The sequence below is a fragment of the Apium graveolens genome, chromosome 9, assembly GCF_009905375.1.
Source record: "Apium graveolens cultivar Ventura chromosome 9, ASM990537v1, whole genome shotgun sequence".
NCBI lineage: Eukaryota > Viridiplantae > Streptophyta > Magnoliopsida > Apiales > Apiaceae > Apium > Apium graveolens.
Genome location: NC_133655.1, coordinates 123,526,966 through 123,553,030, shown reverse-complemented (window position 1 = coordinate 123,553,030; position 26,065 = coordinate 123,526,966). Strand labels below are relative to the sequence as shown.

General features: G+C 34.8%; 2 protein-coding genes across 4 annotated transcripts; both read right to left on the bottom strand.

Annotated features, from left to right (window-relative positions):
- Nucleotides 1-789: 789 nt before the first annotated feature.
- Nucleotides 790-1,866, bottom strand: LOC141685540 (protein BIG GRAIN 1-like A). The gene has a single exon (XM_074490634.1). The coding sequence runs from the start codon at nucleotides 1,864-1,866 to the stop codon at nucleotides 790-792; it is 1,077 nt and encodes a 358-aa protein (XP_074346735.1).
- Nucleotides 1,867-5,376: 3,510 nt separating this feature from the next.
- Nucleotides 5,377-13,945, bottom strand: LOC141683832 (uncharacterized). 3 transcript variants are annotated; one of them, XM_074488599.1, is made up of 10 exons: nucleotides 13,554-13,945; nucleotides 12,129-12,172; nucleotides 11,755-11,887; nucleotides 11,082-11,217; nucleotides 10,271-10,857; nucleotides 8,498-8,822; nucleotides 7,983-8,250; nucleotides 7,272-7,364; nucleotides 6,703-7,149; nucleotides 5,377-6,338 (listed from the first exon to the last, which is right to left on the bottom strand). In XM_074488599.1, the coding sequence occupies exons 1-10, from the start codon at nucleotides 13,732-13,734 to the stop codon at nucleotides 6,012-6,014; spliced, it is 2,541 nt and encodes an 846-aa protein (XP_074344700.1). In that variant the 5' UTR covers nucleotides 13,735-13,945; the 3' UTR covers nucleotides 5,377-6,011. The 3 variants fall into 3 exon arrangements, with proteins under 3 accessions (XP_074344700.1, XP_074344698.1, XP_074344699.1); XM_074488597.1 differs by having other exon boundaries at nucleotides 6,703-7,155; nucleotides 13,554-13,944; XM_074488598.1 differs by having other exon boundaries at nucleotides 6,703-7,155; nucleotides 10,271-10,854; nucleotides 13,554-13,944.
- Nucleotides 13,946-26,065: the final 12,120 nt, after the last annotated feature.

The window sequence follows — 26,065 nt, the reverse complement described above, 5'->3', positions numbered from 1 at the left end:
TTATGATAATGATGGGTTATAGATACATCTTTTTCAAACCAAGTGAGTAAAGACAACCCAGCATAAATCTAACATAGTAGATTTTGTGTCCAAAGCTTTTGGAGACCCATTAATCTTTAATCTTCTTCTGTTCCTTTGTTGAATTTTACCTCCCTTCCCTTGGTCCTTTTGTTTATGGACCCACCTTAATTATTTGATATAGACATCCATGTATCTGTATTCATTTATCAAAACATATTTTCACTCAAAACTCGAAATTTCTAAGTAAGAAGTAATGATTTTTACTCGAGTTCGAACTCCATAGAGAATTTTACCATCTCAGAATCTATCACAGTTAATTTGGATATGAGACTGTTGTTTTTTTTTTGTCAATTAGGTTAATTTTGATCAAGTGTAGTGAGATTTAGATCGACACGATCCAAAAATATAAATCAAAATTCGAAACTGCTACCCTTTGTTCAAGTCTTCTTATGCACAAGTTGGGAAGCCTTTTTTATTACGAAAAAAAGGGGCTGATTTTATTGTAATAGTGAAAAATCAGTGTCTCTGAATTGTGGCCAGCAGAACACCTTGCAGAATTTACTGATTACAGAAGAGAGAGCTAAATTTTTCTAATTCTCTGGCATGAATTATAACACTATCAATTTTGATGATAACAAAATGTTTGAGAGAACTGATAAGGCAATAACATAGTAACATATTGGGAAAAATAAGTAATCTTATTTCATTATCTTCATGCAATGCAAACTCACATGATAAGAACACCACTCATAACAAAGAACTAGTAATTCACACAATCAAACCATGAGCTATAGCTCGATTCGCATCAAGAGATGTAGTTTCATACACCGGCAGTTCCTCGCAATACCTTTGGCTTACGGAATCCAGATTATCAAGCTCAAACAGATCAGAACTCGTACAACTTTCACAATCCTCGTCCTCATCGTCATTCATCATCTTACATTCTTCTAATCTCTTTTCATAGTTCCTCAACAGTTCCCTTGCACGTCGATTCTTTTCTATAACTTCTTCCCCACATATTGAATTCCTCGCAGGAATATTTCCTTTATTAGACCTTCCATTATCTTTATAAATACGATCCTCGACCTCGTCCATTATCAAACTGATCATCGGGTAAAACCTCACAGATCTTTTCGCACCGTCACTTAATTTTCCTCGCGAAGACGGTGTTTTGCTAAGACATGACCTCGAAAATGACGAGGCCGATGAACATGCTGATGCAGAATTAGCGGATATATATTTTGTCTCGTGACTTTTCACTTTCTTCGTGTTTCCTGTAGATGTAAACAGAGAATTGAGAAAACTAGCCAGCCTAGTACCTGGAGAAATTGGCTGTGTTGCTTTGGATTTCTTCAGATCACCGTACATCTTCAGTGCTTTAGACTTGGCCTTAACAAAACCTCCGCATTCATTCTTTAGTTTTCTCTCCGAGGCATGCATTTTGTCATCTTTGTGTTGTTGTTGACAGGAAGAAGTCGTTCTTACAGCTAGTTTTGATTTGAGTGAATTACAAGTTTCGGACTCAGATGATGTCCAAACCGAAGAATCCGAAGAGGTGGAACAGGAATTGAGGCCAAAGGATTGTGGAAAATAATTTGTACTGAGATCACCATAATATTCTGCACTGGCTGATTTTCTTCTGCCAACTGTTTGTTCATAAAGCATCAGGTCCACATCTTTCTCCGTCTTTGTTCCAGTTTTCTGATGATCTGCTTCTGCTTCTGCTGCTGCTGCTTTTGTTGGTGCTTGATCGTCGATAGAACGATAAATCTGGTCGAGAAGAGATGAGGAAAATGAAGGATTTTTGCGCCTTGCAACTGGTTTGGAACGACGCAGGTTATCCATAACAAAGTTAATTTCTTAAAAAATAGAATAAAATTGGGTAGACTGGAGAACTTAAGAGTGACTTCTCTTGCTTAATGGATATCGAATGGAGGGCTAGAGAAGGTTTAAATATGGTGAAAGCCTGCAGGAAGGTGTGAGTTTTAATATAAAAATTGAGAGAGAAAAGAATGAGAAACCTGACTCTAGAATGGAGAAGAGCCTGGCATGCAATTATATATACTCAGCCTCTGACACTTTTTATAAATTTAAAATGTAATATCTGTAATTTGTAGTGCGATTACTTTTTTGCAAAAATAAAATACCTTGGAGGCCTAAATTTACAAAGTGAAAAGCGAAAATTTAACAGATTAGAAGACTCAAAATATCACATGACATTAGATGCGCATGCAAAAAAAATAATTAAATTTCTAATAAAAAGCTAATGGCAGCATATTTAACGATAATATACATTTTGAACATGCGTATTTGATAGGTACGCATTTCTGATAGTAATCGGGAGGGCAAATCTTCCATAAAGTTTATGCAAATACGCATGTTAAATATGATTATTAAAAAATAAAAGGCAAAGCACGTTTTCTTAACAATGATTGTACCCGTGCTTAGCAAACTTCACAAAGATGATTAGATCAATCTTATATGAAGTGATCAACGGGAAGAAAGTACTTCTGTAATGAGATTAAAATAAGATCCGCTAACGCTAACCAACCGTGTGGAAGTAGGGGATAGGTAATTATAAAGATTCCGTTCCCGGGACGAAATGACTGTCGGAAAGTGACAGTGCAAAATCAGGACAAAAAATTGAACAATTCTGGGTTTATTCATAACGTTCTTGATTATAAATGTCAGTAAAATACTGTATTCTGAATGTCCTGTAATTATGTTGTTATACATGACAGGAAGCATGGAGACGCCATTAATCCGTATGAATGTGCGATACACAGCATGGAGCATGGAGATCCGACAATACTGTTTTAAACATATTTGGTACTATATCTTACTCGTAAGGAGGGGTCTATTATCAACTATGACAAAAAATTATATAAGCAACCCAAATATAAAAGAAATGTACAAAGTCGTAAAAATCAAAGACGGGCACAGAATTTAGTCTTCGCAAGACATAATCACAGAATGTAATGACCGTTATTTGTACTAAGCAACCCAAATATAAAAAGTAAGCTACAAACCCTAGCCTAGGGGCATAACTAAACAATGCTATGTAGAGAGTAGGAGTAGTAATAATCATAAGAACAGAACATGGGAACTAGGGTGCATGTCACAGCGGTACGGGCATGCCAATATGGGCATGTCATGACGTCAATTAGCGCGGCATATCTTTTTACTATTTTTTTTTATTTTTTAATAATTATTTTAATATTAGAAATATCCAGAAATAACAAACATAATTTTAAAATATTTACATATATTTTAATTATATCCTTATTATATCTTTAAGAGGGATCTTATCCAAATATTTGGTAGTTATGATCATGTACCGTCAAAATAATCTCAATCGTTGGATCATAAAGATAACATCCTAACCGAATAGAAAATAATCACATTATTCTAATATTATTCAAACATGAGAATACGATATAATTTCCGAATACGATTCTAAATAGAATATGATTAGAGGTTCAATCAATCATAAATAAAAAGGATTGTTCTACTAATCCCCAAATACTAAAATATGATGTAATGATATAACTATAATATGATGCAATGATATAACTGTAATAACTATATAATATACATGACAAAAAAGTAATTAAATTCAAAATTCCTATATTTTTCAATATCTGCATATTTGTTGAAATAATATTGCAACAAACTGTAAAAAATAATAACAATATAAATACAAACATCTAGAGTAATTATATACCTACATTCAAATTCACTGTATATTAGTATAATAATTATTTATTAAATTTTATTATATTTAATTGATAAATGGCATGTCATTTGAGCATGTATTTTGACAAAGAATGTATGCTTTCGGGGAATCCCGTGACAAGTACCTAATGCGAACCCAATAGTGTAAATGCGTTAGGTTCCAAATACCCTACTTATCAATACATATGACCTGTACTCCCTCCCTAACAACATTATAATTAGGTAACACCTTGTGTGCAGTGAACTCCATGCCATGCCCTTTCCGGTGCCCCCAACACAAATTATAGATAACCTCAAAACTCTAAGAGCAACTCCAACGGCATGGAGCTGTTAGGTATATTGTCCACATGGCAGCCCAACAGTAGTGATTTAGCTATCGAGCAAAAAATAAGTCCCTCCAACGCAGTACACCTCTTAGCTATAATTTTAGCTATCGTATTTTGGTCCTTTAAATCTGTTGATTCTCATCCCATCCTCTAAATCCAGTCCACCTCATCTCCTGCTCAAAACTATCTCTCCTTCTTCCTTTTTTTGCCTTTTTTTTCTCTTTAAATGAATTTATTAAAGTTAAAATTATTTTAATAATTTTAATAATCTACAAAATGAAATATTCATAAAACAAATAAATTCATATCGCTACCTCAAATTGAATTTAAATATAATATAAAATATATATTTTAATATTTTCATGTCACTGCCTCGAATTTTATTTAAATATAATATAAAATATATATTTTAATATTTAACTAATAATTAATACCATTATATACATATTTAAAATATGATGATTAAAATAATTATTCATTATTATTACTCATTATTTCATAAGTTACAAGTTTGATTTTGTGTATAAGTTACACAATCCTACTTATTCAGTAGATTGAATTCAATGTATCAGTAAATTGAATTCAATCTACCAGCAAATTAAATATTTAACTCATACCACCACCATGAATCATTCGTGTGGTATTTTCCATTACAACTGAATATTTTAGAGATGTGAATGAATTTGAGTTTGTCTTTGGTTTGTACTTTTTTATTCTGAATTATGATATTTATAACCATAAAAATATGACCGTTGTAATGTAGTTGTTGGAATATGACCGTTGTAATATGGTCGTTGTAATATGACCGTTGAAATATAACCGTTTGAATTTGAAAATAATATTAAAATACTGTTTTTGAAATATAGCTAACTATTATAGCTAACACCATTGGAGCACAACACCTTACAGGTTCAGCAAATTTTAGCTAACCATTATTTTAGAATATTTTAGCTAACCATTATAACTATCCCCGTTGGAGATGCTCTAAGGTGTTTCAAGCAAGTTCTACTATTTGGATCACACAAAATTACCGGATGAATAGCCAAATAGATGGACTCATGAATTATCATTTCGATAAATCTATTTCAAATGAATCTTCTATGTGTGTAAATTTGTATCGAAAGCTAACTCTAATACTCTATATATTAAAGAAAAAGAATCAGCCCGCATGCTCATGGCTTTGGACTCACTCCTTAAGTAATTATAACAAGGTTGTCTTTAAGTATCAAGCTCCCTGTGGTCCTGATCAGTATTCCCAACAAATAAATTACTATGAAGTAGAGTTGGACAAGTGTTCCAGGGAAAACGTAGAAACATATAATTATACAACTAGAAAAAGAAAGGTCATTGCATCATCTGACATTTTTTGTTCTAGTCCCAAAACTGGGATTACAATGGAGAATTCATTTATCTCAAAGCATCAAGCAATACTACACTACACAACTCCTGCACAGACACTTCAGTTGAAGAACATATGCATTCTTGTTATGTAAGCTAGAACTGCATGCCTCAATTTTGGGAGACTGGTATATTTATAGATTATTTTCATCAGAAACTAAAACCAGACTATGAATACATGTGGGCTGACTTATAAACCAGAGCCTGCACTAACCTGATAGACCTCCAAGCAATTAAACCATTTGGGGATATATATAATATTTCCAATCCTGCTATGAAAACATGTGGATGAACTATAAACCGAAGCCTGCTCCTAACCTAAAAAAACCTGCATACAACCATTTAAAAGGTTGACAGACATACCGTCCCCTAGATCACATATATAAACCAGAAAGAACTCAACACAACTCAGTGTACTGATTTGTAGATTAAGTTTTGTTTTGACGAGAAAAGGGGCAGACACAGGAGAAGACTTCAATGGATAATCCGCTCCAATCTCTTACAAGAAAAAATTCCCGGATTGAAAGACCTTCAGAAGTTCCCTGTCCAATTCATGTGGCCCAACTGAGGTTGCTGAAAGGCATTAACTTGGGTTGCTGGCCCCCCTGCAGCCAACCCAACTCCCAAATTACCACCAACAGAAGGATGATGCGGACTGGGGATTGCAGCAGGTTGTGGAGTATGGTACATGCCTGGAAATTGTACGTGAGAAGATTGTGCTGCTGCATTAAATGAGGCATGACTGGTATGGGATGGCAAATATGCAGCATGAGGTGTTTGTCCAGTCATATTGTAGTATGAACCCGATTGCATATTAGGTAGCTCCCTCTGACTCATCCATATCTCAGAAGTCTCAGCCTATCGAAGATCAGGTAATCGGTCACAACAAACACCATGCCAATTATAAACTTCTTCCATAAACAAATAATTAAGTAAAATAATCTAAGATGGCACTGGAAATAAACAAAAGTAGCAGGGAAACATAGGTATCACTGGACAATGTAATTATTAAGATGGCACAGTTGTATGGATAACAGCACCTAAAGCTTGCATCAGTCCAGGCCATTAGGCCACCGAGATAAGATAGCAGTGCAGAATAGACAACACAAAATAAAATTACATTTAAAACCATGACATAATACATTAATGGTCCACAATATAACAGAGGTTGCTCATATCCTGGAAAGATGACTAAAAGAAAGAATTAAAGAAAAAAGATCACCTGTGGATTTGGAACATAAAGATTCCCATCTTTGTACTTCATCCTAGATGAGTCTTCACGCCCAGTTGCACTACCACTAGGAGCATTAATAGCATAACCATTTGGACCAGCAAAGTTTCCGAACCCATTCGGGCTGCCAGTGGGGACTTGTTTGAACTGCTGGATTCCATACTTGACCCCACCAGCAGGTAAATGGGAGCTACCTCCGGGTCCGGGCATCAGCAAGTAACTGTTTCCGTTAGATGGATGAGGATAGGCAGGGTTACTCGAATAGCCTGCTGGCACAGCCATTGGTGGAACATAAACCGGGGAGAGGAATTGACGATATGGCATCATATTAGCATAATGAGAAACATGAACTTGTGGGTACATTTGCGCCAACTGCGGTTGTTGCACCATGGCTACCGTGGACGATGGGATGCTATTTACTGTATGTGAGCTTATAGCCTGCAACTATACATGACAGAAAGGAAGAAGCAATTAGGAGCTGGCATTGTCATGCTCATATGCAGCACAAGAGATGCGAATGAGTTACAAGTTGTACAAGTTAAAGCAAACTGAAGGATTACCTCCTGAGCTAACTGCTGACTTTGCACCCTTGCAGTTTCATCAACAGCTGATCTAAAATATGGATTATCATACATAGTCTGAGGATCATATGCCTGTATACCAAGAACCATAACTAAGGATGTCAGATTGAGAATAAAGGTAGGTTCGCCGAGAAAAACATAGTTCAACATATAGGACACGCAAAATTAACATGACCTATACACAATTACCTTGAAAACAAATTTATTTGGATTAAATTGAACATAACAGAATGCAGGAATCATAAGAACTGTGTACCACTTCTAGTTAATTCCCTTGTTCCCATTTTATAGTTGGCTTTGTTTTCGTTCAACCCATATGATTTAGGCGTATGTTTTATTTTTTTGTAAAAACTCCGGTACTTTGCATTTCTTCTGTGGTTGAGATAGTTGGGGTAGCAACTCTACTTCGAAAAACCACCCTAGTCTTTTAGCTTCATGTTCTCAATTTATTTGTATTCTAGTACTGTTTGTTTGGTCAAACATTACTGATCGAATGCCCGTGTAGAAAAATATATGCCGACATTGTTCACATTTTCTTAGCTAATATACTTAAATAGTTAAAAAGTGGAATTTTAAATGATAGTCCACCTATAAGGTTCAATTTACAAAGAAAGAACAAACATTATAAACAGAAGTACAAACCCATTAGAATAGCATAAAATATTTAACAAACTCATTTATAGAACTCACAGAAAAAGTTGGTAACTGAGGAGGATCCTGGTTCTGTTGCGACTCAGATGGAGTGTAAGATTGACTGTTATCACGGACCAATCCAACATCAGCATTGTCCAAGTCATGAGGACCTGAAGATTCTTTCCTACCAGTCAACTGTTGTTCAGATACTGCTGCAGATGCAGGGGAACTGGTATCAGAATTTCGAACATGTTGATCTATCAACCCATCTTGCTTACTTCCAGAAGATTCATCACCAGAAGACTCGGGAGTAGCGACTGATATACTGTCATACATCTTACATAATCAGTTCCAGTTAAGGTGTTGCAATCTACTCGACAATATCATTTTGAAACATAAAAAGAAAAACTGAGCACAATGGATTGATTATACATAAATTCTGCATAAACAAACCACTATATATATACAGCTTCTAAACTAATATATATTCCCGCCGAATCACCTATGACCACAACTAACAACAAGGCTCGCACTGTGACCAAACAAGTAAACTGCAAATTTGGGAAACAAACCTTGCTGAAGGATCAACTGATAGCTCCTCTGCACCCTCGACTGCTTCAAACCCAGGATTCCTGGAAGGGTCCAACTCTGTTCCCACACTGCCAAAAGTCACTCGAAACTTGTCAGTTATGGATACTCGTATATGTGGAGCTATAATAACATTCTGGTCATCGGAGATGTCTATACGTGATGGCAACTGAGCTGGTTCAGCTTCCAGATTCTTTGAAGCATCAGCAGGAGGGGAAGCAGATTTTGATGGTGTTCCAATAACTCCAGGACTGGTGCTTTGTTTTTGGCTTGATTTAGGTTTCCACTCCTTGTTAGAATGAGAAGAAACTACACAACAGACCTTGTGATCAGTTGTTAGGAAAACTCAACACATTTGTCATCAAGACTTAAAGAAAAAAAATTTAAGTGCATAAAGGCCTCCATTCAAAATTCAAATATATAAACTGGCTGCAGTAGGTAACCACATTAAGATTTGCAACAGGCACTTCCTAGGGGTTAGGTATCTTTTTTAATTTCAGGATTCAGAAATTCAAGAGGGTGTATTGCTTGGATTAAAAGGTGAATAGTACCCCCACCCCCCATCAAAACTACCTCCACATTTGAAGGCTAAATAATGCTGCATGACCACCATCCTAATTGCCCGCAAGGCTGAGAACCACACCATAAACTATAACTATAGAGTAAGTAAATACTATAAATAAACAATGGAAGCAAACACTACTATAAAGTTGCATTCAATAGAACAAAAAAGAAAAAATATATATTAAAAATAACAAAGGGTGCTTTTATACTCCTTTCATGGTTAACTATCACACTAAAAAAGACAACATTAATATTATGCAGAGAAACCAACACAGAAAGGTATCAAATTACAATCACAGATATTAGTCTGCACTAGTAGCAAATGGCTCTTGTAGATACCTTGTACATATATGATAAAATTTAAGTTCTTGAAGTTTAAACCTTCCAATTTGTTACTTAGCAAAAAAAAAACTTCCAAATTTGTTGATTTAAAGATTTACTAAAATTTGAACTTAAAATAGGGGTAAGAACAACCTTCAGTAGAATGAAAATATATAAACAGTTAAAAACTAGACCTAACAATCGGGTGGTGTTCGTGGACTTTTGTGTTCCCTGTCGCAACTGAAACCCACAAACGGCATTCAATATATTTGTATACAGTAAACTACATAAATTTGTGTTGTATTTTCGTGAAAAATATGACAATAATAATTACTATAGTACTTTTGACAAAAAAAAACAAATAATAATATTTACTGTAGTACTATGATGGATAGAAAATATAACTTCTAAATTTTAACATTGTAATATCACTTTTCAACATTTAACATTACTTTTATTAGTTTCCAAAAACTTTTAGTTTTATAATGTTACGTATAAAGTTTTAATGTCGATGTTTTTTTAAATAAGATTATAATATTATGATAAATAGATACACATTATTTCGTGTTGTGTTGTGTTACCAAATTGTTCACCCAAACACTACTAAATCTAGCCATGTAGTTCCGTGTAAGATTTTCCGAATCCAAACCCTAATTCTTTTTTCCGTTTGCGTGTGGTGTACAAATTCGCCGGGCTTAGAAAAACCTTGCATAACCTTATAATTATCAAAAAAAAATCTAAACATTTTTTAGGACAAATATGGACAAGGCACTATGAATACAATTTTGTGTCCCATCCATCCACTCTAGAATGAGCATTCACACCTATACAGTATTATCATAAGAGAAACAGTTCTGCAATTTTTAGATTACCTTTCTGATGACTTGCAGATTGATGCTGTCTGTTAACATGCTGATTACCGACAAGGGGCCTATTGACTGAAATGCTCCTCGGAGTCGATTCATGAACAGGAGTTTGAGTAGGATGGCTGCTTTTAGACATGGAAGCAGAAGATCTAAATGAATCTCTTGACGGACCAACACTTCCCAAATGTGAATTAGGTATAGAATTAGATTGTGTTGATGAACCTTTGGCAGAAATTTCTGTAGGCAGACGACGTACACCGACTGCCCCAACTTCCCGCTTTATAGCTCCGATGTTAGCAGCTGGTCTGGAATCAGGCGAAGGTACATGTACAGGATCAGAGGACGAAGAGTAAACCCCTGCCACAGAGTTGTTCGATGAAGTTGTAAATAGTTGGGAATCATTTGTATTCTTAGTTTGCATCTGTGTAACAGCCTTTTTTACTGAGGCTCTATTATCCACCAATGATTCTTTCTCATCATTAATCTGAACACCCCTGGGCTGCCTAGGCTCTGGTTCAGTAATTCCATTTGAAGACTTTGATGAATGATGCCCAACCGGCTGTTTCTGATTTTTGGAAGTAACATTCAAACTGCTGGAAAGGAAAATAAATCAACATGTTTGTTACACAAAATGAAGTGTGGAATTTACAACTCCGGACATCCTAGGGTTCGGGTGGGAACTTAAAGCCTGCAGGCCCCAAGTTAACGTAGGTGATGTAACTAAAGAAACTAAACTAAACCACACAAACCTTTATTCATAAAAGGGTAGTTTGTGGGAAGAGAAAAATTAACAAGCTACAAAAGAAAAGTACAATACCTCTTATCAGTAAACTTTTGGACTTCTGGTTCATTTGAAGATATTCGGCTTTGCATGGGAGACTTTATCTGGCTGTTTGTCTTATGATTAGTTCTATTGTCCCTCACAACACGGAACTCTTTACTAACCTTTGCGTCTATAGTAAGAAAACATCAATTAACAGATTAAAAAAAGGTTAGAGGCCTATATTATAAACAGCCAACAGCAGAAATTACGGCTGAAGAATCTCAAATAAGTATACTAAGAACAGAAAAGTACATATAAATTTAAAATAAGGTGCTAATCAACATGCAAAGTACGAAAGTAAGCACAGCATGAATTGGTTAAAGAGTATTGAAGATAAAGAAAAAAATATATAGAGACACTTTCAAAACACAGGATCCAAATACGGGCCTGTAGGGGACAATAAACTGTGTAAACCAACAGAAAAGAGTTCCGGCCAATGAACATACCTAGACTAAAGCAGAAGTATAACAACTTAGTTTCCAATTACAGTATAACAACTTCATATCCAAATACATACACTACGTTGTTACAGTAAAGGAAATGTTATTTCCCAATTGAAAATTCAATATCACTCAAATGAACTACATCTGAATTATGTAACATCTAAACAAAATCTGGACCACGAAGAAATGTGAACATAAAATATAATATAATCAGTTTTCCATACCAGGCAAAGGATTCCGAATAATTCCTCTGCTGCCAATATTGTGATCAGAATGTGCACTGTGTTGGGTCCCTTGATTTAAAGGTTCACTATGCTTCTTTTGTTGTGATGCAGTATAGACCACGTTCGTTGTAACCTGACACAAACGTATCAACTCAGATCTTAAAGTAAGGTAAAACAGATATACGAAAAGTAACATTAACAGCTTTTGAATAAGAGATGGTACAGTGTTTTAATGGCAAGTGTAATGTTAGATACATTCCTGCCACCCACCCTCCAATTTTAAGAATGCACAAACTACAAACCCTAAAAGTAAAATACAAAACTAATTTCCAATACAAAGAAATGTACAGATACAGTTTAGTAAAAAGCACTACCTCTCTCCTTTTGTCTCTTTTTCTCTTCACCTCATGAAATGGATCTGAATATGGAAAATCGTGAAAGAAAAATATAAATAAGATGAAATGATAATATATAGCAATTAAAAACAGATACTGGATACATATTTCCACAAAACATGCAGTTTAACATAATTAATAAGTTATAAAATATATAAAAACTAAAACAACTATGAGCAGAAATAATCCAAACAATACTCAAATCCTAATCAGATGAATAAATATCACCGAAAATGACATGCAATCACAATTCACAAGAAAATAGAGCATATATAAATCTTTATCTTCCACTTAGAAAAACCATCATAATCAATATAAAAAAAGCAGATAATGAGGGAAATTTAACCAGCAACAGTTTTCATCTAGAACAAGAAAAATCAGCTCAAAATTCTCACAAGCCACAAAAATCTCTTACTATAAATATAAACAGGAACTAAAATAATGGACTCTAGCAGGGTTCTAGCTGTAGGATATTTCCCGTACCCCCCCCCCTTTTTCACCAGGCAGTTGTGGAAAAAAAGGAGGGGGGTTCAATTAGCAAAAACAATAATAATTGTAGCTAGAACTTAGACATATAGACTGATATGTTACATGATACAAATCGACTATTACCTTCATTTTATCTAACGAACAGTTACATTATATCAAGTACTCATCATTATGGGGCAATTTTTATTTATATAAGGGAGTGCTAGCATTTGGAGCTAGTATCAGAAATAATCCCCATCCCATAAACTCAATCATACCAAGTCCTGCCCGAGTAGAAGATGAAAGAGGTTGTTAATGATTTTCGATCATTATTAACACTAATGTGTATCTGTAACCCAGTATCTGTGGTTCATAACAAAATTCTAGAATTAAAGTATATGGTAATAGTTCTATACTAGGAATCTGGTTAACTACTACAATATTCTTTGCCTGTTCTATAAACTTGCACTCAGTGATGTGGGGGAGTTCCTGCAGGGATCCTTCCTAAGTTTAAAAAATAATTACGTTATTAAATACTACTCCTTTTCATAAAAAAAAATAGAAGCGTTAAGCACCGACAGGTCTCCTTCTGAAACAAACAAAACATAAGGACAATGTCAAACAAAACAGTTCTTCACACTTCATATTAGAGGTAGTCATAATTCAAAATAATGGCATCATGAAAATGCAATTGTCTATCTAACAAATGCATATAAAAACGATAGCTTCAATAAATTCATTTTATGCTAACCGCAGACCAAGAATCAAAACCACATTTTTACAACACCAATTAAAAACAAACAATTAAAGTGACCAATGCAGGCTAAAAACACCAAATGAGCATAAAACTAAACAAAAACAAAAACCCAATTGAGAAATACAATAAAAAAACAACCCCATGAAAGAAAAACAAAAGAAAGATGAAAAAGAAAGAACCTTGATTCAACAACTTCTGGGCAGTTTCATTAGGATCCATATTAGTCTCTTTAAGGGTAGAATAAATTTCAGCATCAGAATGATCACCCACAATTTCTTTAATGGATTGAATTGTTTTTCTTACGCCAGCAGATAGTATTTGAGGCCCTCCATCAATTCTTGAAGTTGAGGAAAACACCATCTTTTAGGCAAAAAAAAAAAACAAAATCAAAACAGGGTTTAGCAAAGATAATAAAAGAGTGAGTTGCATTCGATATCAAAAGGGTTTTAAATGATTGTGTGTATAGTTTATATAGCGGCTCAACAAGAGTTATGGGACCAAAACAAGGGTTTTGAAAACCAAATTACCCCCCTAATGCTAACAAGACCAGCCCATTTCATAATCTTCGGGTTCGGATCCTTTTTTCCCAGGCTATTTTGCTTTTGTTTTTATTTTTTCACCAACTTTAATCTTGTTAGTGCCGCATTTTTTCTGGGGAATTTATCAAAAATACTACTTTTTGTAAAATTATTTATAATTTTATTAACTTCTGAAAAAATTTGCAAATATATTATCTTATTCTGAAATTATTTGAAAAAATACGATGTTGAATGATAGGTTGCAATTTAGTATAAATTGTGTAACTGTTTTAAATTGTATTTCGGGTTGTATTTTATGTTGCAAATATGGTTGCAATTTACTAGAACGTATTTTTGCAATTTTTTTATAATTTCAAGTTGTAAACGTAGTTGTAAAAATGGTTGCACGTATTTTTATAAATATTTTTAAAAAGTGATAGTATTTTTGCAAAAAGTTTGTAAAACTTCGTTATTTATGAAAAAATCCCTTGTTACTTTTGATGTTCCACGTCATTATAAATTTAAAATGAATTATTTATTTAAATGATAATAAAAATAAAAATAATGGTAAATTAAGTAAATCAAATATTTGTATATTTAAGAGCAAATAATTTAATTTAAAAGGAATAATATTATAAAACACTTATATATATATATATATATTTATTTAAATTAATTTACTTCAATCTTTTATTATATTATTATATACATTGTTCAGTGTCTAAGAAGGGTAAGATGTGCGCAGATCATACCCCGTATTTCAAAGAGCAGTGAGACTGTTATCGTGAATACTTATGGCGGCTTAGTATAATAAATATAGGAAGTAATGCATATATATACATATATATATAGGTGCGTGTGTGATAACTAAGAAATAATTGACAATGCTAATACATGAAATAGTTATTGTAAAGTGTGTAAAACAATACCTGAACCATGATTGTATTCACATGGGACTTACTCATAAAGAGAAAAATACTTGTAAGTGATCGTCAATATATGTATATGCTTCGAAATATACAGAAAATCACATAGGCACACACGACCCTACATTCATAACGGTAAGAAAAAATCTACAACTGAAACCGCTGCAAATCAATAGAAACAACCTTAACTACTCGAATTCGGCATCTCCAAGCAGCCTTATATAAATTCTTGTCACTTCTGAGATTTAAAGCCTTCATATCCAAACTTAATTGATCAGCCCAAGTCCTGCATGGTTTACCTCTTTTTCTCTTTCCATATACTAATATGCTTTCAACCCTTCTAACCGGAGCTGATGCACACGTCTCCTAACCGGCCCTCCCGTATCTTCTTGAAAGTATACTCAACACATAATGTCCATCTAAAGACATCATTTGGGATATGATCTTCCATTATACTACCACACATCCATCTTAACATTCACATTTATTATATATCAAAATAAAAAATTAATTCAAATATTTTATTAGTGATCTTATCATAGTTAATATATAAACTTTTCATAATTGAAAATGACTCAAAAATTCAAATATGAATATGAATCTCATTCTTGTACTAAACCTAAACATTGATACAAAATCTGAAATAAATAGTTCAATTCATAAACGATGTATAAAAAAATTTCCAAATTTATATATGGATATTAAGCATGGTGTTATGCCCAAAATTTGGTATACGTAATATTCAGATCAAAAGTGGGTCAAATGGATAAAAATAAGACATTTATGCCTATATATAGGGCGAGCTCTTTATTCCTATAAATGTAAGGGCGCGCCCTCTATGCGGTATGGATCAGGAATACCTTGACGACTCAAGGCACGTCCTTGTACTAATATGAATAAAGGAAACATTTGAATTCAAGGGCGAGCCCTATATGTAATGAATATAGAAGGCGCGCCCTCAAATTGTATGGAAAAGGGATTTTGACTGATTTCTTGAGGTGGCACCAACACACAAAAATATTAGGGCGCACCCTCATTGAAGAAAATGGCTTGGGAGAGAACTTTAACATATTGCTTGGACGAATTCTTTGAAGGCTTCAAGAAGGAAGGAGATTATTATTACTAATATATTTGTTGCATGTACTCTATTGAATAACTCATTTTTGTAATGCAACAACAAAAAGGCGGTGTCCATGGTTAGGGATCTCCAAGGGTATGTCTGGACGGAAAACCTCCTCATGTAGTCAATGAGTGTCCTCATTGGGGATGCGAGGTGAAAGCTGGTGTATGCTTTGGGAGCTCTGTCTATATAGTCAACGGGTGTCTTCGTTGGGAGACTTCGGAGTATCCTGCATTTTGCACCCAAAAGCTTAGGATCACTTGTCCTGCAATCTGGTAGGTGCTCCTTATCTGAGGGACAAGGATGCGTCCAACATGTGGGGTGAACCACGGCTATACCTGCGTCCGCGGATTAGAGAAATAGCTTGTAGTGGAAGGTTATCCTCGGCCGGAGAGATGCATTATCTGTGAAGTCTCGAAACCATGGACGAGCCTTGAGCCTTTGTGGTTGGGCCTCATCGGCGGACATTCTTAAAGCTAGTAGAAGACGGCTTCCAGTAGGTTTTCTACTGGGCCTCGGAATGAGAAATCTAACCTTAGGTTTCTTAATCCCCTATACCTACGTTGGCTTGATTTCCTATATATAGGGATACTTAGGCAAATTATGAGGGGTCAGAAGTTAAGATCGCAAATGAGCCACCACTAACCCCAAGCAATCTCAGCCACCATTAATCACAACCACCAAACACTGTTCACGTTTTCCGACGAAGAACCACCATCACAGATCTTGTTTCCGGCTATAAACCTCGAATTTTGTTGCTACCAAATTCCTCCGTCAAAAAATTGGCATTAGAAGGAGGGGCTAATCAAGATTTGCATCTAGGAGGGAAGATGTCTCAATATCATGGTGAAAGTTCTTATAATGTAGAAAGTTTTGAAGAAGGTTCTGAGCATAGCTATGACCGTCATGAGCCCTACGTTCCAACTGCGGTGGATCGCCCTACTCCGAACGTTAGGGGCTAACCACCGGTCCTGATTAGCAATGTTGATTTGTTGGAACAGCTGTAATGTATGGGTGATGCCTTGAATGGATTTAACTCAAGGTTGAGCACGGTAGAACGATATAAGACAAGGAGAGGACGCTGCCATAACCGTTCCACTCATGCATTTGGAAAGGCCCCCATGATTGAAAGAGATGTTCCGGTTGGCCGCGGCCAAGCCAGAGGCGAGCATGTGCCAATTACCCCGCGGTGTATGAATTACTCTAACGACACAGCTCCGATCGTTGAGCTTGTTGACGAAGATACTGATGGTCGAGAGATGTCAAGGGTGAATAATCGGGTTGTGACTTACCCACATCGATCTGGACGGACTATAGAGGAATGATGCCAGGAAGATTCTTTGCCAACCAATAAACAGCAAGGCTTCCCCCCCCCCCGAAAGATCGTTTGGATATCCGTTTTGGAGATGATGATTTAAGGATGCTACTCTTGGAATGGCAGAAAGACGCCAACCGAGGACATCTGGCACCCTGTATGTAATAACTCAAATTTTTGAGACTTTGTAAAACGTTTGATGAATAGTAACCCTGACAATCGGGGAAAACTTTTAATCCCACACTATGTTATGCATGGGAAATTTAGTTTCCGAGTCGATATCGTGATTATACATACCAAATGAGTGTATGTAAACGCCGTTAGTTTTCGAAGAAAATGAACTTTGTAAAACGACCGTATCTACGAACCATCGAGGAATGCGAGAATCACAATACAATTATGAATCTAAAATCCTACAAATTCAAACCCAAGTACAAGGCTTCAAAGCGTAAAGGACGTATAAAAAATGATTTACCCCGCGAACCGCTTACGAAGATTTATTACGAAAACGAATAAGCGACCAAGCGAAAATGTAAGCGAATAAATAAAACATATCAAATCATGCAAACTAACTAGTATGGAAGTAACTAAGAATTAGGAATTAAATAGTAACCAATCTAGTGAGCATAGGAACCTAGCTAGCAAATAGTAGAGTGAATAGTAATAAAAGTACCTAAGCTAGCAATATAGCTTGGAAAATAGCCAAGCTATCTAGATTGGATGAGATTTGCATATCCTCGTAATATATACTAAAGATTACATCACAATTTCAAGAAGAAACCAAGGCAAGCAACAAAAAAATATCTCCCTTCTCTCTCTCAAGGGGCATCAAAATTTAAACCTCAACTTCAAGCCATGGAAAAATCCTCCAATTAATTCCTAAGCTTCCTACATATCAAACTAGGGTAAGATAAATTTTTAAGAGAATTTCATTAAGGTTTGGATGGGTAAATAATTTTATGAAACTGATGATGAATAGTGCCAAATAGTAACACTTCTTGATTTCTTGATTTTCATGGCATGATTTAGGATCCTTAAGCATACCCAAGCCTCCCCAAGATCACAATTTCAAGAAGAAACCAAGGCAAGCAACAAAAAAATCTCTCCCTTCTCTCTCTCAAGGGGCATCAAAATTTAAACCTCAACTTCAAGCCATGGAAAAATCCTCCAATTAATTCCTAAGCTTCCTACATATCAAACTAAGGTAAGATAAATTTTTAAGAGAATTTCATTAAGGTTTGGATGGGTAAATAATTTTATGAAACCGATGATGAATAGTGCCAAATAGTAACCCTTCTTGATTTCTTGATTTTTATGGCATGATTTAGGATCCTTAAGCATACCCAAGCCTCCCCAAGATTCATCCATAAAAAATAACACCTTCCAACATTTCAAGAAAGGTATAAATCCTTACCCAAACTTTGTTTAAGGTTTAAGTTTCAAGAATTTTATGGATCTTAGTTGTTAACCTAGTTTTGATGGTTGATTTGTTATTTTCTTGATGTTTAGTTAGTTGGTTACTAAGGTTGATGTTGTGGCCTTAAGAACATGATGTTATTGAGAAGAATAATTGTTAAGATGAAGGTTTGATGATTATTGGTTGTTGAATAATGATTTAGAGCGAAAACAAAATCTGAGTCGCGAGCGTAACATCGATAAAATGAGCAAAACATAACCATAAGTTTTCTGCAGAAGTACAGAATGTATAAACTGTAATTTCTTGAAAATTAAGACTTGAATATCTTGTTGTAAGGATATTTAGGCTCTTGAATCGCTTGATTTTGATTTACGGTTTAAAAGTTAGGCCCGGTTTAGTAAAAACGATTTACTTGATAAAAACTGCTACGAAATACGAATTTTGGAAATAGAAATGATCGACTCAAAAATTTTCAAAAATCATGAAATTTTTGCAGAGAGTAATAAATGGAGTTTATTAACTTCCATAATGATTTTAAGTGAAAATATAGATTTTTCAATTTTATAAAAATATCGGAGCCGAGACCGCTTGAATAGAAATCCGTAAGAATCGCGAGTGGATTCGAGGAGCGAAATGTAAAAGACATTAACGGATGTAGGGGATTATGAAAAAAATCGAATATGACAAGTGCTTGTACTTATTGGAATAATGAGAGTAAAGTGAGTCGCGTAAATGAATAGTAAGCATCGTGTATGTACAAGTAACGATAAATACGAACGGAATCTAACCGAACGATAATTGTTCATGATTACAGATTTCCGGACGGACCATAGAGCACCCTCCACCTCGAAGCACCCAGGAAAGTTCATGAACCATGTTCTACATATTGTTGTGTTGTGAAGATTGTTTTACTGTTTTTATACAAATGTCATATTTGCCATGATAGTAAAATATGAGTTTTACGTATCAACATTGATTGAATTTACGATGAATATATCGTAGAATATTTTAACGCTATGATTGAACGTTGTATAAGTTGATGAAAACCCGAAAATATTCTGGAGGTATTTTAAATAAGAATATTAACGCTAGCGAGTAGCTTGACATACATTTAGACCGAGAAGCGGTAGGTATAATTATATAAAAACCCGGAAGTATTCCGGAGATGTTTTTGGACGAATAAAGTCTGTAATTATTTTATTTCAAGGGACATGATGTCCTCTTGAGAAGTATTAAATACCTCGAATTTATTTAAAACGATTTCCAAATATCGCATTCCCTCAACAATATTTAATTACTCGGGCAATGAATATTATTTCAACTATTCATTTAAAAAGGAGAAGTATTCTCCTACGATAATTTCATTCTAAACTAAATTATGTTATATTATTAAAGATTAATTTAATTACTTAAATATAAATTAGTTGAGTAATATTATTTCAAATATTCTTTTAAAATAGAATTGTTCGAGGTTTAATTATTTAATAATGATTATTTAATCATTGATATTTATTAAACAATTAATATCATTCAGATATCATAAAACTTATTTTAAAATATTTATAGAGTTTTAGAAAATCATTCTAATAATTTCGGATCGTCGAAAAATATTATCTCGACATATTTTTAAATATTTTGACTATAATGTCAAAAGAAACTCCCCTTTAAATACTTATCTGTTGACAACGGTCAACTCACATTATCTTAGTACCTCGTCTGAAAATTCTCGGAAGTACATTAATACATATATGAGATAAGTTGTGTCTATCAACAAGCAAAACGCTTAGGGAACTTCGATATAGTTCGAGTTCCAGAAATATGATAGGATTCTTCCAGGACAAGGGAGGGGTAGAGATCCAATACTTTGTGTATTGGGGAGACTACTAGTACCGTAGGAGAAAGTATCATGTGTACTCAAGGACCTACGAAATGTGTGTATACCTAGAATGGGACATATAGCCCGTATGCGGCCAGGGTGATGACCATGAGTAAGGAAGTCATCCTTCTATATGTAGAAAATAATATAATTCTGCTGTACGACTGATCATCGTATAGTAGGGCTCCAGAGACTGTCTCATCCTTCCAATTGGAATTGTAATGCAATACCGTAACCTAAGCCTATGTGTTGGGTTTACCATTAAGGTATTTACAAACTAATAAGTCAATCAAATAATTGTTTTGAAAAGAGGTGTGTATCACCAAGAAAAACTATTTTAAACAAACATATATATCATACACGGAATTAGATATGAAATTCCTATACAGTCTTTTCATACTGTACATTATTATGTGGGCACTATAGCTCACACTTATTTTCTTAAATTGACACAACACAACAGTGAATCAAGATGCCTATCTTGAAACTCATGGCCATGAAATGGGTAGGAAACAGCCAGCTGTTCCGTAGGATGTTCAGTGCAGTATCCCAGGTAGATCGTATAAGCTGGATTGGTTTTCAGTTGTTTTTAGTCCGACTTTTTTACAAGTATGACTTATGTAAGGTAATATTGAAGAAGCATATATTTGGCCGTCGGTCTAACCTTAAATAAAGGTTACACCCGTGGTAAGACTTAATCACTTTTGGTCTATAATAATTATCACTTTGCGGATTTGATAAACTCTAGTAATGGATTTTCCATTTCCAAGACAATAACCTGTAAGTGTGTGTATGTGTGTTGATAAGTGTGGGGTCATAGAGGTGTGAATATATACATATTATTTTACGAGATAAGTATTAAACATAATTCAAGATGGCGTGGTCTCCTAGATCCCTGGCCCTGGATTTTGGGGCGCCACAGAAATGGTATCAGAGCCTTAGGTTATCAAATCTTGGAAATGATTGGAAATAAAATACGTAGACAGAATAATAATAATCAATTAGAACTCAAGTCGAGTTTATCGTCAGACTGCATGGGTAGTCTTGACAGTTTTACCCTTATGGGAACACCTTGTCTATTGTGTCAGGTACCAGTGGAGCCTATGGGGGAGGTTGACCATGTTGATGACTTTATGCCATTTGAGCGCGACCATACTCCCGAGCCGGAGGACCCACCTATTGATGACTCAGATGATGACCCTATCGAGGATCCCCCGAAGGAGGAGACTGACTTCCCTACCCATATAGCTGATGATTTCGAGGAGCCCCAGGGCGATGGTGTAGACTAGACAGACATAAAGATGTACCCTCTCCCGAAGGTTCATCCTTCCACACCTCACCCAGGGATACCGAGCCCTTTGGCCTCCGCTGATGAGGACAAGGATGACGAGATGGAGGCACAGACTTATGAGATTCATGACATAGACCCGGTATAACGACTCGTATATTTATAATTATTAAAGTGTAATTATTAAATAAAATACAATATGGTTCTGTCAGCTGATTATTGTATTTAATATTAGTTGTATATGCTCCGTGGTATACAATAATTATTTGCGCGATTAATTGTTGAGTCGTATTGGTTATTTGTACTTTTAAAAGTGTTTTTATTGAAGATTTGTTTTTCATAAAGATTGGAATATCCTCAGAATTTTTTTTGTTTCTTTATAATTTATTTAATTATTTTTAGAAATTTATAAAATTTAGAAAATAATATTTCACTGATTATGTATCCCTGAATGATTTTCTGACTGTATTTTCGTGTAAATTCAATATTCAATTCCAGGATATTTCAAAAATTATGAAATTCATATTTTATTAAGTTTGAAATATTTCAAGAATTTTAAAATTATTTTGGAAAATTTTTGGATTAAATTCACCCGCACGTTTGTTCGTTAAATTATAAAATGCGGGTCTGTTGCGTGTTCCAAAATTGATTTAAAAATTATGAAAATTTTACATTATTAATTTTAAATTATTTGGAGAATTTTAAAGCTATTCTTAGGAATATTCAGGTTATTTTTCCTGTAAATTATTCAATAAGTTATTAATTACGGGTCTGAAATAAATTTTTCGGGAATAGAGTATAGCAGCTATAGCAATAATCAGATAACCATATTCATTTTTATCCCCCCCTCTCTCATTCAATCTATCTCACGTCTCTCTCTCCTCTCGCGCGTCTCTTTCTCTCGCAATCTCTCTCCCTCCAGTTCTCTCCCCTCTCCATTCTTTTTCCTTCTTTTTCTCCTTATTTCCCCGTTTTCTCCCTCCTTGTTCCCTGTGCTCCGATTGCCGCCTTGTTTCCATCATTTTTCGGTATATATTACATGCGCGTGTGCGTGTGATGTGTACTGTGTGTGTGATTGTGCATGTGTTGGTGTATATACATATATTTATATATGTCGTTATTCTCCTATTTTATTCCCATCATTGTCGCCCCTTTTTCCGTTTCCGATGACCCTGTCACCACCGCCCGCGCGTGTATTCACGTGTTGGTGGTGTGTGTATGGTTCAGTTGGTTGGTTTGGTTTGTTGTGTTGATGTGTAATTCGAAACCTCGTTTCTTTGGGTTATTCGAATTATTGATTGATTTAAAAAAATTGATGAAATCTTCTTGATTGCGAATTTTATTTTGGGATTATTTCGAAAATTTTAATAGGTAAAGTTTGCGTCAAAAACCCGAATAAATCGGGTACCCGCAAATTTTACTGTCGTCGACAATGAGCTTTGGCGAGCCGGTGGTGGATGGTGATTGTTAGGAATATGTTGTGCACTTGATGATAACTTGAACAAAACACTTAACAAATTTTATTTAAGTGGTTTTGTAGCTTTCAATGGATGATCATTTCAACATTCGTTGAAAGAGTAGCTTATGTAACAATAAGATTAGTAGCACATTTCTATATAATTAAATGGCTTAGTGAACTAAATGTTGTAGAATGTTTAAGTCATGTTGACTTGTAGATTGATATGCAAGATATGATGGTTAATTATATATTAGATGCCTTGTAATCTTATATAAATGAAATAGAGTTAACTGCCAAGAAGACAGTTTCAACAGATGATTCACAAAGCCTCAACGGATGATCAATCTGAGTCTCAACAGATGATCAAACAGAGTTTCGACGGATGATCAATCTGAGTCTCAACGGATGATCAATCTGAGTTTTAACGGATGATCAATCTGGATTTCAACGGATGATTAAATTCAAAAGAGCAGTTGATAGTGACTTGACAGTCACATGTGTTGATTGTATGCGAATAGAATGTGGCAGCCTAATTCTGGTTTTAAAGAACAAAGAAGCATTTCCATTTCCATGCTAAACTGAAGATATTCAAAGATGCTGGAAAGAGAAGTGTAGTAGCATGAATTTAGACTAGAAATAGTTTGTCTTATTATCTTGTCTTTTTATCATGTAACTTGGTGATATATAAACCAAGAGTAGCAAGTTGAATAGTATCCAAGTTAGCAAGCAATTTACCAGAGAAACTGATAAGGCATAATTTGTAAAGAATTTCTCTAGATTTTATAGATTCAACTTGTAAGCAGCTGTGTACAATTCTGTAGCACAGACTTCTCTACTAAATATATATCTCTGGTGGAAAAGTTCAATCCACCAGAAAGTTTTTAAGTACTTGTATTTAAATACTTTATGTTTTGATTTTTATTCTTCTTTTATTCTGCACCATTGTTAAATCAAACACAGCTATATATATTTATTGAAGAACTGTTCTTAAAGATTGAAAAGTAGCCAGAATTACATTCAAACTCCCCTTCTGTAATTCTTGTTTAGATTGTTTGGGAATACCAATTGGTATCAGAGCAAGCTCTTGAAATACAAAGAGTTTAAAGATCACAACAACTAACAAGATGAGCAGAAAAGATGTTGGAGTAAAGATTCCATTTCTGGACAAAGACAACTATCACCATTGGAAGGTGAAGATGTACCTGCATCTCCTATCCCAAGATGAAGCATATGTGGACTGCATTGAGAAAGGTCCACATGTCCCTATGAGAGCTGCTACAGAAAATGAAGCATATGTCCCAAAACTTAGAGCAAAATGGTCTGATCCTGATATTGAACAAGTTCATAAGGATAAAAAGGCCATGAACATTTTGTTTAATGGTGGTGATGGTGACATGTTTGACAACAACATAAACTGCAAAACTGCTAAGGATGTATGGGACACAATTCAAGTTATATGTGATGGAACTGAGCAGGTAAAGAAGAACAAAATGCAACTCTTGATTCAGCAATATGAGCATTTCCATAGCGAAGAAAGTGAGTCACTCACTGACATTTTCAGTAGGTTTCAAAAACTACTGAATGCTCTAAAACTGTATGGAAGGGTCTATCAAACAAAAGACTCAAACCTCAAATTCCTTAGATCTCTGCCAAAGGAATGGAAGCCTATGAAAGTCTCATTGAGAAATTCTCAAGATTACAAGGAGTTCACCTTGGAAAGACTGTATGAGATTCTAAAGACCTATGAGCTTGAAATAGATCAAGATGAGAAGCTGGAGAAAAGATGAAAGAAGGGAGGATCCATTGCATTGGTTGCTGAGCAAGAAAAGGAGAAGTAGACAAAGGTTGAAGCTGCTGAATCTGCACCAAACCATAGAGTTTGTGAAGGAAAAGTAAAGGGGCTAGTAGCTGAACATGAAGACAATCATAGTCAAGATGACATGGATGACATAGATGAGCATCTTGCCTTTCTATCCAGGAGATTTTCCAAGCTCAAATTCAAGAAGAGTTTTGGAGCAGCCAAGTCAAACAGAAACATGGTTGATAAGTCTAAATTCAAATGTTTCAAGTGTGGTTTGGTAGGTCATTTTTCTAGTAAATGCAGAAAGTCTGATTCTGGTTAAAAGAAGTTTGAGTTTGTTGATAACAAACATAAATACTTTGATTTGCTCAAACAAAAGGAAAGGGCTTTCATCACATAAGAAAATGACTGGGCGACAGATGGATTAGATGAGAATGAAGATACAAGCTATGTCAATCTAGCACTTATGGCCAAATCAGATGAAACAGAGGTCAGTTCATCAAGTAATCAGGTAATCACCACTAACCTGGCACGTTTATCTAAAACTGAGTGTAATGATGCCATAAATGACACGTGTACTGAATTATATCATATGTGTGTTACACTCAAGTCTCTCACTAAAGAAAACACTAAGCTTAAAGAGAACAATCTATTTTTAAGTGAAAGAAATACTGTGTTAGAAACTCAATTTGTTGAGTTTGAAAAACTAAAGATAGAGTGCAAGATTGCTAAAGATGAACTAACTGAATCCTTGAAGAAAGAGGAGATTTTAAGAAAGCAGCTTGAACGAGAACAAGAAGTAATCAAGACATGGAAATCATCTAGAGATGTTCATGCTCAAATTACTAAAGTTCAAAGTATAGAATCTTTCTGTGATGAAGCCTGGAAAAAGAGTAAGGAGAAACTTGATTCCAATTTAGTAGAAGGACTTTCAACTGATATGGATTCGACGGATGATGAACGTTATCCGT